The sequence below is a fragment of the Episyrphus balteatus genome, chromosome 4, assembly GCF_945859705.1.
Source record: "Episyrphus balteatus chromosome 4, idEpiBalt1.1, whole genome shotgun sequence".
Taxonomy (NCBI): Eukaryota; Metazoa; Arthropoda; class Insecta; order Diptera; family Syrphidae; genus Episyrphus; species Episyrphus balteatus.
This window is the reverse complement of record NC_079137.1, coordinates 4,081,415-4,097,906: the sequence shown is the minus strand read 5'-3', so window position 1 is coordinate 4,097,906 and position 16,492 is coordinate 4,081,415. Positions and strand designations below refer to the sequence as shown.

At 31.7% G+C, this 16,492-nt stretch overlaps 2 protein-coding genes across 6 annotated transcripts in view; both read right to left on the bottom strand.

Annotated features, from left to right (window-relative positions):
- Nucleotides 1-3,822, bottom strand: part of LOC129920042 (transcription factor mef2A) — a 90,073-nt gene extending 86,251 nt beyond the window's left edge. For all 5 annotated transcript variants that reach the window (XR_008773174.1, XR_008773176.1, XR_008773179.1 and 2 more), the window contains exons 1-2: nucleotides 3,644-3,822; nucleotides 3,499-3,580 (exon numbers count right to left, since the gene is read on the bottom strand). The gene's annotated coding sequence lies outside the window, so the exon portion shown is untranslated. The remainder of the gene's footprint in view (nucleotides 1-3,498; nucleotides 3,581-3,643) is intronic.
- A 9,314-nt stretch (nucleotides 3,823-13,136) lies between these two features.
- Nucleotides 13,137-14,173, bottom strand: LOC129918576 (mediator of RNA polymerase II transcription subunit 4). The gene is made up of 3 exons (XM_055999187.1): nucleotides 14,048-14,173; nucleotides 13,811-13,991; nucleotides 13,137-13,749 (listed from the first exon to the last, which is right to left on the bottom strand). The coding sequence occupies exons 1-3, from the start codon at nucleotides 14,113-14,115 to the stop codon at nucleotides 13,228-13,230; spliced, it is 771 nt and encodes a 256-aa protein (XP_055855162.1). The 5' UTR covers nucleotides 14,116-14,173; the 3' UTR covers nucleotides 13,137-13,227.
- Nucleotides 14,174-16,492: the final 2,319 nt, after the last annotated feature.

The window sequence follows — 16,492 nt, the reverse complement described above, 5'->3', positions numbered from 1 at the left end:
TTTTGCTACTTGGAGAAAATAAAAAACGAAACGAAGCCAAAATCTGTTTAAAAAAAAAATATTTTTAAGGTGTAGTTTAGGCGCAATCTGCTCGATGTTGACGACATTATGACGTTTTTGAACAGAAGCTCCTGCAGTTGGACTGAGTTGGTAGGATCACAGATCTAACGCAGGTCTAAGTTAGGCAGACGTTTATGAAAACATGGGACTGCGCTGGAAGGAAGCTTTGAATGAAAAAAAAAGAACTATGAAAAACGGTTCGCCCAGTCGAAAGTTCTGAGGTAACAAACAAAAAATAAATACAGTCGAATTTAGAACCTTCACTTTTTAGAAGTTGACAGCAAATTTTAGGAGTGGAGGTTTAACCAAAATGAAAGAACATATGCAGTTTTATAGTCTTATGCGTTATAAAAACGATTTAAAATGTCTGACAACTTCAAGTCGTGGATTTATATTGTTTTCAAGGGGTTAAAAAAAGTTAGTTTTCCAACTCATATGAAAAGCCTAAATTCGTAATATTTTATATTCTAAATACAGGAACTTTAAAACACATTCTTTTATTTAAAAATACCTATATTTGATGTTGTGACACGACTTTTTTTTTTTTTTGGAAAATATTGACACACTCCAAAATTGGATTGGAAGTAAATAGCAAAAGAGGCGTAACGAAGTCCGCCGGGTCAGCTAGTAGTTATCTAATATTTTTTTTTTTTGGTATATTCATAAGAATTTAAAAATTTTCTTGGATAATGCAGGTTCTAGAGTAAAGGCACCAGTATCCGGCCAGTGTTAGTATCCGGACACTTTGTGATTTTTTTGCTATTAATAGGTAAATAATCCTAATAAATTCGAATAAAAGCACAAATATACTTTCTCTGATGTATTTCACATATAAATGCAAAGTTTTAATTTAGTTGAGTGTCCGACATCAGTGGTGAGGTCGCGAAAATTAATTTTTGTAAGAAAAAAACGCCAAGAATAACTTTACTTCTGGTATATTTAATCATAATATAGTTAAGTATATTAGAAATTAGTTAAATGTACCAGAAATAAAGTTAAATATACCAAAAATAAAGTTATATACCAGAAGTAAAGTTATCCCATCGTTATTTTCTCTATGCTCCTTAGGCTACATAAATATTTATCAGATTACTACTGGATGAGGAGTGAAACTTTTTTTGATTGTGTTGCAAACTGCGGACACAAACGCTTGCTTGATGACAAAGTGGGGCATCCAGTGATGGACAAAAGTCACATTTAACACTAAAGTTAAGTAAATTTTGTTCCAAAATCTAGTTATTTTATACGCATTACCACCGAACACAACCCACGTCATGCTGTCGGCTGACGTTAGTGTTTTAAAATCCCTCTAATCTGATTGGGAGCTAACAGTTCTGAACTGAATTTTTCACCACAATTAAATGAAACAATAAAGAAACATATGGATATCGTGATAACAATGTGATGTTATTGAGGAATGAGGACCCCTAAAGTTTGGGTGCTTTCATAATTGCATGGTTGCTTTGTTTACATGCGGTCATTTGCGATCAGACTAATGTCAAAAAAACTATTTGCGCATGTATTTTACTTTGAATTTATGAACACTTTTTCTGATTTGCGTCATTTGTCAAAAATTTTAAGTTGCAATTCAACCTCTTCTGCAAAATTAACAATATATTATCTTAATTCCATCCTTTAAGAAAAAAAACTTTTTTTTAAACATTTGTCAATATTTACAAATTTATTATATGAAGAAATTCGCTGCTATTTTTGTTATTTTGACTTGAACTTTGAATTTCCAATTAATATTTTGACAGAATTGAGAAACAAAGAAAAGCTGTATCATCTTTTACGTCATGTTCCTTCTTTCTTTAAGTTTAAATTCATTGCGCATCGCGCTGCAAATATTTGCGTTTTACATTTATGAACACCTGACATTTGTCATTTGCATTAATGAAAGCTTTGCATTCGTCAGACTTGCGCAACCATGCATTTATGAAAGCGCCCTGTATTTTTATAAGCCTACCAATTTTTACAATTCTTTCGGTTCCGAACGACGTTCAATTTCATCCCAAGGACCATCGTTTTAACCTAAACGTACCTTAGTCCTTATTTATAATTGTTTTAACGACAAGTTTACTAAGAAAAGTGGATTGTTACCCTTATTATAAGAAGTATTTTTCGTTTGTTTTCGAGGTACCCAATCAAAAAAGTACCTATAGGATTTTTTTTTTAAACTGAAATGAATTATTATTAATTCTTTTAACAAATATAAGCTGTTAGTGTGTCCCTGTTGTTAATTGCTTAGTGATAACTTTTATTAAAAACAATTTTAATGTTTAAGAGCCCCCGCACACTACAGACTTTCTATCGGCCGATAGTTTAGTCGGGTTGGGCTCCTAGTGTGCGCACAGGCAGCCGACTAAACAGTCGGGTCGCTAGGAAACATTTTAGTTTGAAGGCAATTGTGTAGCAAAACAAACTTTTTTTTTCGATTAAACAAACTTTTTGATCGGCCGATACTTAATCGTTGTAGTGTGCGCACTCTCATATATTTTTATTCTGATTAAGAGACCGACTAAACTGTCGGCCGATAGAAAGTTTGTAGTGTGCGGGGGCTCTAAAAGTACCTACGAAACTGTTTTTTTTTTTTCAAAATTTTTCAAAATTTTTTTTATAAATTTTTTTTGTACATATATTAAAGTTATGTTCATATTTTTTCAGAAACAAGAGATGTTTTACTTCATAAAAATGAAAAAAGAACCATAAATTCATACAAAATTATGGTGTCCGGATACTAAAATAAATTTGTCCGGAAACTAAATTTTGCGTCCGGACACTAGTGCAAATCGAACTTTTTTTATTATTTTTATTTTTAAATATTATAATGTTTTATTTAAAAATTATTAAAAAAAAATGCCAACCTTTAAGAAACTACCAAAATATTTGCTATAGCTTGAATAGCAATAAAACTATTAGACGTCAAAGTTCAAAAGTACCTTAACTGTCCGGATACTAGTGCCTTTACCCTATATCGGCTAGCACTTGTGACGTAATCAAGAATAAACGGGCTTATGGATTAGAAAGAAACCATTCCCCAAAATCATTTTTATATCAAGCTCTTCCCGTTGACGGAAAATATCAAACCGATCCTGTTAAAATAACGTCGGAGGGAATGATTACATTCCAAAATCAAAAATTTATGGAGAAATTGAAGAAAAAAGAATATAAGATCGATGCAGATCAGAAAAAGAGTATAGGTACCTACAAAATTATGTTGAAGCCAAACAAGGAGAATCGATGTTCATCAGCAAAAAAGAAACATTACATAAAGTTCTCTTGCTGAGTCCGAGTTTTTCTATCATCGCTTCAAAATAAACGTAGATACTTCGAGATAGTAAATTAAAAACAAAAGTGGATTGCATTGATTTTGAAGAAGCAGATGCGTTATGAATCTGGAGACAACAATCTAGTTATTGCGATTGTTGATAAACTTACCACAGCGATGGTATCCCTGAATCTCAAGAACCCATGATAACATGCAAGAACCGATGATTCGTCTTTTCATTTTCAGTATGTCCTATAGCAAAAATATGTACAAAAATCTCATTTGAATTGAAGTTACAAATTTGAATTCATTTACCATTAAATTGCTTCCATTGAAAGCATATCATTTTGCGCCACATAACTGCAGGCTAGCTAATTTGATTTTGTTTTAGTTTAAGTCAATTCGTCAATATTCACACAACTACCATATTCTGCGTTGTCGGAAAAAGAATTGTACTTTATTTTAACATAAACAAATAAACTAACAAAATAAATAAACAAAATAAATAAACAATTTATTCCGAAACTCCGCGTATTTTCTTTTACCGTTATTGACCAGTGCTGCCAAAATACTTAATAAATAAAATGGATGCGTTCATGGCAGGGTTCGGACTTTACTTCGATCGAAGTAGATTGGGCGCATTCACAAACCTAGGTGCTACGTAGTCGAGTTTCAACTAGCTTTTGGAATGCGAATTTGCACTACAAAGCTAGGTGACAGATGCAATAAAAAAAAATGTGTTTTGAGTGGTTTAAATGGCTTTTTTTCTTTGAAATTCCTCAATTTCGTGATTTATATTCACATACTACACAATTAATTTTATTTTATATGCTTTTTTCACCAATTCCACCAAATTTAAAATTCAAATAGAATTTGTTTCCATCAAACAGCTGACTGAGAAATGTCAGCTAGCTTTGAAGCTGAAAATTTTTCACCTACGTCGGAGGGGAAATTTCAACTAATTTCTTAGCTATTTTCAGCCAATCAGAACGAGTCGCTACGTAGCACCTAGGTTTGTGAATGCGCCCATTTACTTCGATTTTGGGAAAAAAATAAAATCTACTTTTCTGTGCTACCAAATTAACTTGTTCGTAAATTGTTTAGAATTTGTTTAAAAACATCAAAACTGATGTTTGAAATGACAATTATTATTTTAAATATTTATTTAATAGTTAAACTTTTTTTTTTTCAAAAACACACAAGAAAACCCAAAAGCGAAAAATATGACAACTTTATATTTTTTTGTGTCAGCTGATTTCGGAACATTTAGTATGCAGTGCTGCCAATTTTTATCAGTAAACCCCGAGGCGTTTTTTTTTTAACCAGTTAAGGCTTGGCCACACCGAAGGGTACATGCGGTAGCGGTACGGGTACTTGTATGAAAAAAATTCAAAACTGACACATCAACGTTCAGATGTGGAATTTTTTTCATACAATTACCCGTACCGCTACCGTATGTACCCTTCGGTGTGGCCAAGCCTTTAAGCCCGGTGGTAATAAAAAACACACCTAATAGTCAACTATGGTTGTTATGTCAAAAAATATTGTTGATGTGTCATTAGGTGTGTTTTTTATTACCACCGGTCTTAACTGGACAAAAAAAACGCCTCGGGGCTTAACCTGAAATCTTGGCAGCACTGTATATTGAATGTTCCGAAAACAGCAGACACAACAAAAATTTAGAGTTGTCATATTTTTCGCTTTCGTCATTTTCTTGTATTTTTCATGTATGTTTTACAAAGAGATACAAAAATGTATGCTAGCAAAACTGTTTTAATACATTTTGTCCTTCCAAACATGAGCTTTCACGTTTTTAAACAAATTCTAAACAATTTATGAAAAAATGAGTTTGGTAGCACAGATTTAAAACTCTTCAAAAAGTTAAGCCCAGAGAAATCTCCGGGCTAAACAACTAAGCCCAAGGGGCTAAGGTGTTGTTGTATTTAACATGTAAATTGCTTAGCCAAGACTGCGTTTTTTTTGTCCAGTTAAGACCGGTTGTAATAAAAAACACACCTATTGTTAGAAATTGTTGGGTTTTTTACAAATCATTTAGGAACGATTTATTGTTAGATATTATTCAACTGTCAAACCATAAAAAAAATTTGTTTTGAGAATACTTTTATTTGCATAATTGTAACAAAAAATCATGTTTTTTTAATCAAAATAAATTATCTCGCATCATAAAATTACAAAAATCTCTTTTTATTTTCATTTCAAAAGAAAAAAATCTTCGTGTTCGTTTTGTAAACAAAACATCCACTTTGACACATCAACAATCTCATGAATGTTCAACTCATATCATGGAGGTGAGTTGGGAATAGTTACAATTTGTAACTTTTTGACACTTCAAAACGAGTTTAGGAACGATGTTCATTGTTCATCTGTCAAATAGTTACAAATCGTAACTATTTTTTAGTTTAGGAACGATAAAAGTTAACGATAGTTAACTATTGTTAGAAAAAGAACGCACCTCAGTGCCCCTGTTTAGTAATTTTATCACTGGTGATAACCACTTTTGAACGTCTCTAAATCTAATCTATTTATTTTTTTCAAATTCGAAATTGAGGTAAGAAAGTATGATTTTGAACAAAATTTCTTCTATTTTGATGAGATACAATGGATTTTAAAGTCATTTAAAAATTTTATCGTCAGTGATAAAATATACAGAACAGAGGGGCACAGAAAGGTTTCTGGTACGGGTATAATTGTATGAAAAAAGGTCCACACCTGAATGTTGACGTTCCGGTTTGGATTTTTTTCATACAATTCAGTTCAGTTCAAATTGAATAATTTCTTATAGATTTGACATTTGAAATGAAATTGTTTGCGAAATGATCTTATTTGGGTTCTAGTCAAAAGCGAGATTATAAAAGTGTCGCCTAAAGCCAAATACGACGAAAAATAAAGCAATACTCAATGAACAAGAACTTTTTCTAACCTGTCTAATAACTTTAAGCTCGCAAATCTGTTAGAATTGGTTTTAAAATAAGGGTATACATAAAACAACGTAAACTTTACCACTATAGCAAAATGGAAAAGTTTACCATGATGAATGTTTCATGAACGCCCATAAAATTAACTTGCGTAAATGTGATCGACGGAAAATTATTTAAATCTATTTAAAGTTAGAATTTAAAAAAAGTATGTATTTAAAAATAGAATTTTTTTTTGCTATTTATTGTAAATTTATTTCCACCTACTCTACAGTAATTTTACTTAATTTTATCACCTTTTACTCAGTTTCATGAATACGTCTAATGTGTCTATGACCCGGATATGACCGAAAGTCCTGAACTTTAAGCTGTTGATTACCCAGGAACAACATAAAGTTTCTCCAAAAGCTAGTATCTTGCGACTTTTATCACGGAAAACAACCTATTAAAGAATTATCAAGCTTTTTAAGTGCTTCCTTGAAACACAATAGTCCTCTTTTGGATTATTTGTAACAGTTTTTTGCTCTTGTCGTCCTGTGTGCTTTGTATGTACTGCCACTGGTGCTTTGTTCCGTTGGGCTCAAGTATCTGCTCCGAAATAGGTACTTTTTAGTTCTTCTGATTCCATTCAAATACATACTTTTTTCCTGTAAAAGAAAATAAGTTGTGGGCAAACTGAAGTAGCAGTAAATGTTGCAGGCCAGAGGAACAAGCTTAAAAATGACTTCAGTCAGACCATATATATAGAAAAAAGTTCTAAAAAATGGACAAGCTTTTGAAGAGGATAATTGCTTCAATCTACTCAAATTTAATACATGTACCAATTTTTTTTATAGGAAAACACAAATTACCCTATTCGAGGAAGTCAATATGAAAATATTATTATTAATTTTATTTCTTAGGCTCCCGCCTAATGCAGAATCGTTGCTTAAGCCTTAACTACAATGACCTAAAAAGTGAAAAAGTGGTTTTACAAAAGTAATAAAAATTTCTTTCTTTCAAGATCCATTTGTTTTTTTTGGAAAAACTACAAAAATTGTTTTTCACACCAAAAAATAAGCTTTCTGCATCATTATTTTTGATTTTTTTTTTGTCGGAATAACTATCACAAAATGAGTTTTAAAATTTTTTGCAAAAAGTGGCCGTTGTAGTTATACCTTTAGTTTCCCTGAGCACTTTTTAAGGTGTAGTTTCTATGTGATGTGGCATAGCTTATTAAGCTTTTTGGGTTATATTCACAGCTCAGTACAGCTCACACAATTCGCTACTTCTTTTCCTCGTCGTCAAACACTCTTCAACGTAGGCGCCATAAAGCAAGGCGCCATAAATGCGTTTGAAAATTTTCACTTTTTGAGCCAATGTAGTTAAGGCTTAAGTAGTTTTAAGTAGTGATGGGAACTATCGAATAAAAACTATCAAACCATCGATAGTTGTAAAATACTCATTCATTCGATAGTTTTAAACTATTCATTCATTCATTCATTTAGGGCCAATTTATTGAGCCTCCATTAAATTTTGAAATTTATCGCTTTAATTAACGGCCTCGTTAAACTATTGTCGCCTTTAAGTATACATCATTAAAAATTCATTTAATTCACTCTTCTTTAGTTAAAGTCCTTACTTTTAATGGAAACTTTAAATTTAAAACTCTGTTAAAAATATCCTAGGGATTTTTTATTTTGTTTGAAAAATAATCTGTCAAAAGCTACAATTTTGTCAAATCAAATAGATTTGAATTGGAAGAAAAACCAAAAACCTATGACCCGTAAGTATTTTGCAGCTGAAAACGCCAGAAAATGCAAGAGATTAACGATATACCAGTGGTAACCAAAGAATGCTACAACCTACAATTGAAACCATGAGAAGAAGGAGTTAAGTGAAATTTTTAATTTTTTCCATCGGTGTCAATATAACAACTTAAATTTAAGTGTTATCGGCATTCATCTCGTGTCATTGGTTTAGAAGTAAGCTTTATATCTCTTCTTCTCATGGCTTCAATTGCAATGTTATGTATGTTATGTATGTATTATGCAGCATCTCAAAAATGATTAGTTTTGAAGTATAGAATATAATCTAGTAGATCTAGTATTATCTGTGCGAAGTAGACAAGAAATGCATTAATTTCTTTGAATTTTGTTCTTTTTTATGGTAAAAATGCATGTGTGTATACCTACAAAAAATTCTAGCCTGGACTTTTTTCATAATTGTGATGTTTTTTTAATAATTCTTTAGCTCATTTGACATTTTTCAAATAAAATAATAATTCAAATAAAAAAAATAAATGAAATGACATTTGACACTAATGGAGAGTGAATAAATAGAAATTCTGTTTAAAACCTCCATTAGCTCTAAAAATCCCTCTTAAAAGGTCGAATTTGGTGTTTTAAGTAAAACTACTTTTAAATTTAATGCTCAATTAGTTAATGATGCCAAACTTAAAAAAAAATCCTTAAAAGAGACTGAATTAAACGAAATTGGTTTTTAATTTTAAAATTCCCTTTTTTAATGGCGATTTAAGTTTAATGGAGAGTCAATAAATTGGGCCTTAAAGTTAGAATTTAAAAAAAAGCATGTAGGTATTTAAAAATAGAATTTTTTTTGCTATTTTTTGTAAATTTCTTTCCACCTACTCTTCAGTAATTTTACTTAACTTTATCACCTTTTACGCAGTTTCATGCATACGTCTAATGTGTCTATGAGCGAAAGTCCTAAACTTTAAGCTGTTGATTACCCAGGAACAACATAAAGTTTCTCCAAAAGCTAGTATCTTGCGACTTTTATCACGGAAAACAACCTATTAAAGAATTATCAAGCTTTTTAAGTGCTTCCTTGAAACACAATAGTGTTCTTTTTTAAATTATTTGTAGCAGGTTTTTGCTCTTGTCGTCCTGTGTGCTTTGTATGTACTGCCACTGGTGCTTTGTTCCGTTGGGCTCCAGTATCTGCTCCGAAATAGGTACTTTTTAGTTCTTCTGATTCCATTCAAATACATACCATTTTCCTGTAAAAGGAAATAAGTTGAGGGCAAACAGAAGTAGCAGTAAATGTTGCAGGCCAGAAGCTTAAAAATGACTTCAGTCAGACCATATAGAAAAAAGTTCTAAAAAATGGACAAGCTTTTGAAGAGGATAATTATTGCTTCAATCTACTCAAATTCAATACATGTACCAAATTTTTTTTTATAGGAAAACACAAATTACCCTATTCGGGAAAGTCAATATGAAAATATTATTATTAATTTTATTTCTTAGGCTCCCGCCTAATGCAGAATCCTTGCTTAAGCCTTAACAACAATGACCTAAAAAGTGAAAAAGTGGGAAATTTACAAAAGTAACAAAAATTTATTTCATTCAAGCTCCATTTGTATTTGGGAAAAACTACAAAAATTGTTTTTCACACCAAAAAATAAGCTTTCTGCATCATTATTTTTAATTTTTTTTTTGTCGGAATAACTATCACAAAATGAGTTTTAAAATTTTCACTTTTTGACTAATTTGCAAAAAGTGGCCGTTGTAGTTATACCTTTAGTTTCCCTGAGCACTTTTGAAGGTGGAGTTTCTATATATTCACAGCTTAGTACAGCTCACAGAATTCGCTACTTCTCTTCCTCGTCGTCAAACACTCTTCAACGTAGGCGCCATAAAGCAAGGGTGCTTTCATAAATGCATGGTTGCGCAAATCTGACGAATGCAAAGCTTTCATTAATGCAAATGACAAATGTCAGGTGTTCATAAATGTAAAACGCAAATATTTGCAGCGCAAATGTGCAAATGAAAAAATTCCCATGCGCAATGAATTTAAACTTGAAGAAAGAAGGAACATGACGTAAAAAATGATACAGCTTTCCTTTATTTCTCAATTTTGTCAAAATATTGATTGGAAATTCAAAGCTCAAGTCAAAATAACAAAAATAGCCGCGAATTTCTTGGATATAATAAATTTGTAAATATTTAGAGAAATGTTAAAAAAAGTTTTTTTTTTCTTCTTAAAGGATGGAATTAAGGTATGTTTGTTTTGGAGAAGAGGCTGAATTGAAACTTAAAAATTTTGCCAAATGACGCAAATCAGAAAAAGTGTTCATAAATTCAAAGTAAAATACATGCACAAATAGTTTTTCTGACATTAGTCTGATCGCAAATGACCGCATGTAAACAAAGCAACCATGCAATTATGAAAGCACCCCAAGGCTTCGTCTCGTGTCCTAAGTAAATGGCTTAACTACATACACCACTTTCTGAAAAAGTACAAAAGTGAAAATATTTTTTTTTCTGGCTTGCGCAATTGTTTTGTGGAAAAGGGTATACAAATTGTTTATTAGACCAAAAAATAAGCTTTCTGCATCATTTGTTTTAATTTTTCAGGCCGAAAAAATATACAAAAATGCGTTTGAAAATTTTCACTTTTTTACTTTTTGAGCCAATGTAGTTAAGGCTTAAGAAGTTTTAAGTAGTGATGGGAACTATCGAATAAAAACTATCAAACCATCGATAGTTGTAAAATACTCATTCCGTCGCCTCAATAAAATATTAGGTGTGTTTTTTATTACCACCGGTCTTAACTGGACAAAAAAACGCAGTCGGGGCTAAGCAATTTACATGTTAAATACAACAACACTTTAACCCCTTGGGCTTAGTTGTTTAGCCCGGATATTTCTCTGGGCTTAACTTTTTGAACAGTTTTAAATCTGTGCTACCAAACTAATTTGTTTATAAAAAGTTTAGAATTTGTTTACAAACGTGAAAACTGACGTTTAAAAGGATAAAATGTATTTAACTTGTTTTGCTAGCATATATTTTTATATGCATACATGAAAAATACAAGAAAAAGACCAAAGCGAAAAATATGAGAACTCTTAATTTTTGTTGTGTCTGCTGTTTTCGGAACATTCAATATACACCTATTGTCGTATGTGCAAAATTGAGGTTTTGAGATTTGAATGCAGTTTTGCTAATTGATTTTTTCTCCTTCATTCTGTGAAATCCGTTTTTCGATATCTGTATCCGTTTCCGAGATAATCGCTATGCATTTTGTAGGTTTACAAACAATTTCAGTAGCTTTTAGTCGTAAGTGCACAGAAAACGTGCACATACGACAAAAATTATCACATACTACAATTTTTTCATACAAATCTGTGTTTTTCTTCGTTCGGTAAATAATTGTCGTATGTGCTGTTTTTGCAACACATACAACAATATTTTACTGGAATTTCAGTAAACGTTTGTCGTTTGTCCCATAAGGAAATACACTGACGAGGGTAATTTCAGTTGCAATCAAGATGTCGAGCAGGTCGGACGAGTCCTTTGTACATATATAAAATCTATAGTACTATCATGAAAAAAAACAGCGCCACCAAAAAAGTAAGCTAGCGAACGAACTAAAAAATATGTCAAATTTCAAACAGAAATGTATATCTCATCTCCTTACTCCCATTATTAATTCGATCTAAGCGCCCTCGCGACCACTCAGGTAACGAACAAACTAAAAAATTGAACTTCATGATAGTACTATAGATGTTATATACAAAGGACGAGTCGACCTGCGCCAAGTTTATTCGAGGAGCTTTATGCTCTATTTTATGCATACAAAATGCATAAAATAGTGGTTTTATGATTTTATTAATTTAGCATACGTAACGAAATATTGGAAGATGAATTCTTTGATGCCGATCCTTTAGGTTCCCCCAATGTTTCGAATCCAGTGACAATAAAAACTTGGCTCTACGAAATTTGTATGAAGCTTTTATCGTGTAATAATTTTAATTCAACTTGAATAGTAATGTCGAAAAGCTTCGCCGCACGCAAAAATCAACTCGTGAAAAGTCCCCATAACTTAATTTTAGTAAACTGTGATCTCATTAATTCTTAAATTGCTTTAAAAATAATGTACCTATTATTTTTTTTTCTATTTATGTGATTTTATCTTTGGGAAAGAATTTTGTTGTGAAGTTAATAACCCATAGTAATAAACCTACCCGAATTTAGCGAAACCTCGATTTTAACAAAAAATAAAACATATATCTCACTTCTAAATTAAAAAAGTTCAATCATTTTATAGGTGAACTGCTTCTAAACCAATTGTTTAGAAGTTAGATGTAGGTATGTTATTTTACCATTGATGTTTTGCTAAACTCGTGTTATTACCCAGAGCTAATGTGATTTTAAAAAGTTAATAAATTAACGTTAGTTATTTGTTTTTCGCATTGAATTTGACATCTATTTGTCGTATGTCGTAAACAAGTGTCGAATAAAACTTTGCTTATTTTTGTCGTATGTTTCATTTTCATCAATTTGTCGTATGTGTTTGGCTAACATATAGTTTCTGTGAAAACGTAACATACGACATCGGCATATTGGAGAAAATTGACTATTATTTGTTTCTGAATTGGAATATTGAAATAATTCTAACATAATTCAATAGACAAATATTTTCTGTATATGTCATGTTTTTAAAAAAATTCACCGTACGGTTTTCGAGAAAAAAAAAATCTGAACTTTAATTGCGTTTTCCCAAAAGTAGCCGAATGTAACATACGACATTATTTTATTGAGGCGACGATTCATTCGATAGTTTTAAACTATTCATTCATTCATTCATTTTGTTACTATTTTCATTCGAATAGCTTTTTTATTCGAATAGTTTTTTTATTTGATAGTTCTTATCCGATAGTTTTTATTCGAATGAATAAATAAAGTTCTAAGCCCATGATTCAAGTACTTGAATAGAATATAGTGGCTTAAGTGTAGACCCTTTCCTTGGGTACCCCGGAACATGGTTTTTTTTTTCGAGCCTGCGATTCACTTTCTTAGAAAGAAGAGAAGACAACAAAGCAATTCCCATTCCTAAAAAAAATCCTCCAAAAATAATGCAAACTGTTAATTGATTTGAATATAATTTAATTTTACGACAAAAGTTTAAATTATTCTTTTCTTCATCAAAACTACCCAGACTGTCTTACATTCTATCTTATTGTGAATCACTCGAGCTAGAACTATTCGAGCTATCCGTAGACATAACTTCCACATCATCCTGTGAAGCTTCCTTATGAGCTCGTGTCTCCAATGCAACGGAATTCCCAGACGAACCCATTGTCATATGCAATTCACCCAAATTATTCCAATTGAATTGATTTTGGAATGCATTTGGAACTTCTCCAGTCGAAGGATTTCGCTGAATATCGCTAATATTATTTTGATGTGGAATGCTTGCTCCATTAATATTTAAATCGGATTTACCCAAAAATCCACTTCTCATTTCAATGTCTGTCGGATATGGACGTCGAACGTCGCCTTGCATCCAAGTTAATGGAGCACAGACGGCATTTGCTGCGCTAATTCGATGAGCATATTTTATTAGCTCCTCAGAGGAGACAGGACGCTTTTTAGCTTGAGCAATGCTAGCTAGTTTTTGTCTAGCTTGAAAGAGAGCAGTGGACAATATTTGTTCAGCTTCTTTTAATTGTTTTTGAAGTTTTTGTATTTCACGATCCTTAAATTAATTAAAATATATCAAAAAAACTACAACGACGACAGTCTACAATAAAACTTACATGAACATCAACTTTAGCTCTCAAATCATCCATCGATTGTTCGATTTTTGCCTGTTCTTCGGCCAATTCCAACATTTTACGAAATTCATCATCTTTCGAAACAAGCAAATCGACAAGTGCTGTATGTTCGGCGCTAGATATTTTGTTTGTTTTTGGTGCAATTGTATTTTCAATAAGTTCCCTGCAAAGATTATATAATAAAGAATTGATTTTTAATATTATTTTAAATTAATTTACTTGGAAATTAATTCAATATCATCAACTAAAAGGAGGAGACGCTCTTTTGTGCTTAAATGAAATGACATTTTGGATGGAAATAAACGAAAAGAGGTTTGCAAACAAAAAAATACACAAAAAAAAAGAGCTTTTATATTGACAATCGGTGTGGATCATGATGTGGATTGTATTTCTGAGTGGTTTGTGTATATGCTAAACGTCAAATTGGTGTCAAAAATATGCTTGGGCAATGACTACACTGAGGAGTTTGGAAGTAACCGTGGCCGAAGGCAGTCGCAGCTCTTGGAGCTAGTAAAAGTTTAACGTAAAGTTATATTATCTGGACGAGTTACTAATGGGTCTGTGGGATTGCCCCAACCCATTCGTATGTCCAACAAACACGTGTGACTTATAAGTCAACACCAGCAATAGATAATTAGCCACAGCTAATTAATTCAAATAGTGATGGAGATCCGGACGAGTCACTTAGTCAGCTATTACATGAAGCCTCAAGAGGCGCGACTCTTTTTTCGAATTTTCTTTTGATAATCATTCTGTGAGGCGCGTACTATTACACGATGCCTCTTCAGTCAAAGACTCAAATTTGACGTTTCTCTTTTGATTTAAGTATTGTTGTTGTTGTATTCCACCAAGAAGCAAAAAGAAATGAAAGGGAATGTTGAAATACGAAAGAGTGGAAAAAGAAACGTCAAAAAAGAGTCTCAGAATTTTGGCCCACGACTCTCCGGTCGGATAATTTTTGTTTTATCCTCTTTCTCTTTTGCACTCATTGGTTTTGAAAAGAGGCGCGCCTCTTGAGGCTTCATGTAATAGCTGACTTACGGGTCTGCGGGATGCCCCAACCCGTTCGTGTGTCCTGCAAAGAACGTGCGACTTTGAAGTCGACATAAATCATCAACAGCAACAGACAATTAGCCACAGCTAATAATAACACAAAAAGTGACTAGGATGGATAATTACATCGCCATAAAACAGGGAAACTAGTATGTACAAAAAGTTAAACTGTGCTAACAGTACAACATAACACACCACAACAGTAAATAGCGGCATTTCATCGCACGCTATATCCATACAAGTAAGCGGTACGAATCATAACGGCGCATCGAAACACCTGATGCTAAAACTGAAAGCATATTCCCTAGTACATCTAAAATACTTTAAAACATATTCGCCAGTTAATTGATTTAATTTCATCTAAATTGAATGTTTTATTGTTTGCTACAATGTTATTGTCCTCATCCTAGTATCTATGTAATCAAAATTCCGTGATCTATTTTGTATTAGTGTTGAGCACATTCATACTACTTTACTGACTATTTCATTTTGTATCTCCTACCAAATGTATCTATACTATTTTATAAATTAAGAAGAGCTATCGCTCGTAAAGATAGAGAAACAACACCAATGTATACCAAAATGTATCTTCCTCTCTACACCATTAATCGAATCTTTCACTCAGTCACCCTAAATGTATATCTCAATGTTAAAATGTTGCTCATACACTCTCGTATACTGTGATTTAAATTGTATGTTTAATGTATATATGGCGCTCTCGCTTCATAAACTCAAAAGAAACAAAAAAAGAAAAGAAACGAAAAAAAAAAAAAAATAAAAATCTAAAGCAATATGTTAGATTTTAAGCATATCACTGCACTGGCCAGTTTTCGTATGTATGTAGTTTTAAGATTGGTTAAGTTTATTGTACAGGGTGTCCCACAGTCACCGCCCCAAATGAAAACCATGGATTCCTGAGGTCATTTGAAGTCGAAAAACTTAAGAGGTAATTTTCTCGTTTTCGTCCCGTTTTCGAGTTACCACGGTTTTTATGATTTTTGCTCTCTTGTCCTTTAACTGGCCTTATCTTTGCCAAACTAAGTTTGATTTGAAAGATTTTTTTTACAACCAATCAAGAATTTATTACAGTTTAAGTTTGTCTCAAAACTTTTTTTTCTGCGGACAACCGTTTTTCCACAATTTGGCATCAAACACAATTTTCTTCGTTTTTTAAGTTGTTTTTTACACTTTCATATCATTTAAGTCAAAAAAAACACGTTAATGAGTATTAATTTTTTGTCCTTTTTCTTAAAGCCCAGTTTATTTTCATAAAAAAAATAAGTTTTATTTCATAAAAAAGGCTACTGAAAGTAATTAAAAAAAAAAATAAACAAACTGAGTGAATTAAAAAAAAAATTATTTTTAAATAAAAAATTGATTTAAATAAATTAAATTTTTTTCTGAGCTTTATCTATTTGTTCTTTTCTTAATCACAATAGCTCAGAAAAAGTTTTTAATTCATTTAAATCAATTTTTTATTTAAAAATTATTTTTTTTTAATTTACTCAGTTTGTTTATTTTTTTTTTTAATTACTTTCAGTAGCCTTTTTTATGAAATAAAACTTATTTTTTTTATGAAAATAAACTGGGCTTTAAGAAAAAGGACAAAAA

What these genes read in the sequence shown, in the direction of transcription:
- LOC129918576 (XM_055999187.1), bottom strand. Translation starts at nt 14,115, where the DNA reads ATGTCATTTCATTTAAGCACAAAAGAGCGTCTCCTCCTTTTAGTTGAT. An exon ending in GATATTGAATTAATTTCCAA is followed by an intron (nt 13,992 to 14,047) that starts GTAAATTAATTT and finishes TAATCTTTGCAG; the next exon opens with GGAACTTATTGAAAATACAA. An exon ending in GAGCTAAAGTTGATGTTCAT is followed by an intron (nt 13,750 to 13,810) that starts GTAAGTTTTATT and finishes AATTAATTTAAG; the next exon opens with GATCGTGAAATACAAAAACT.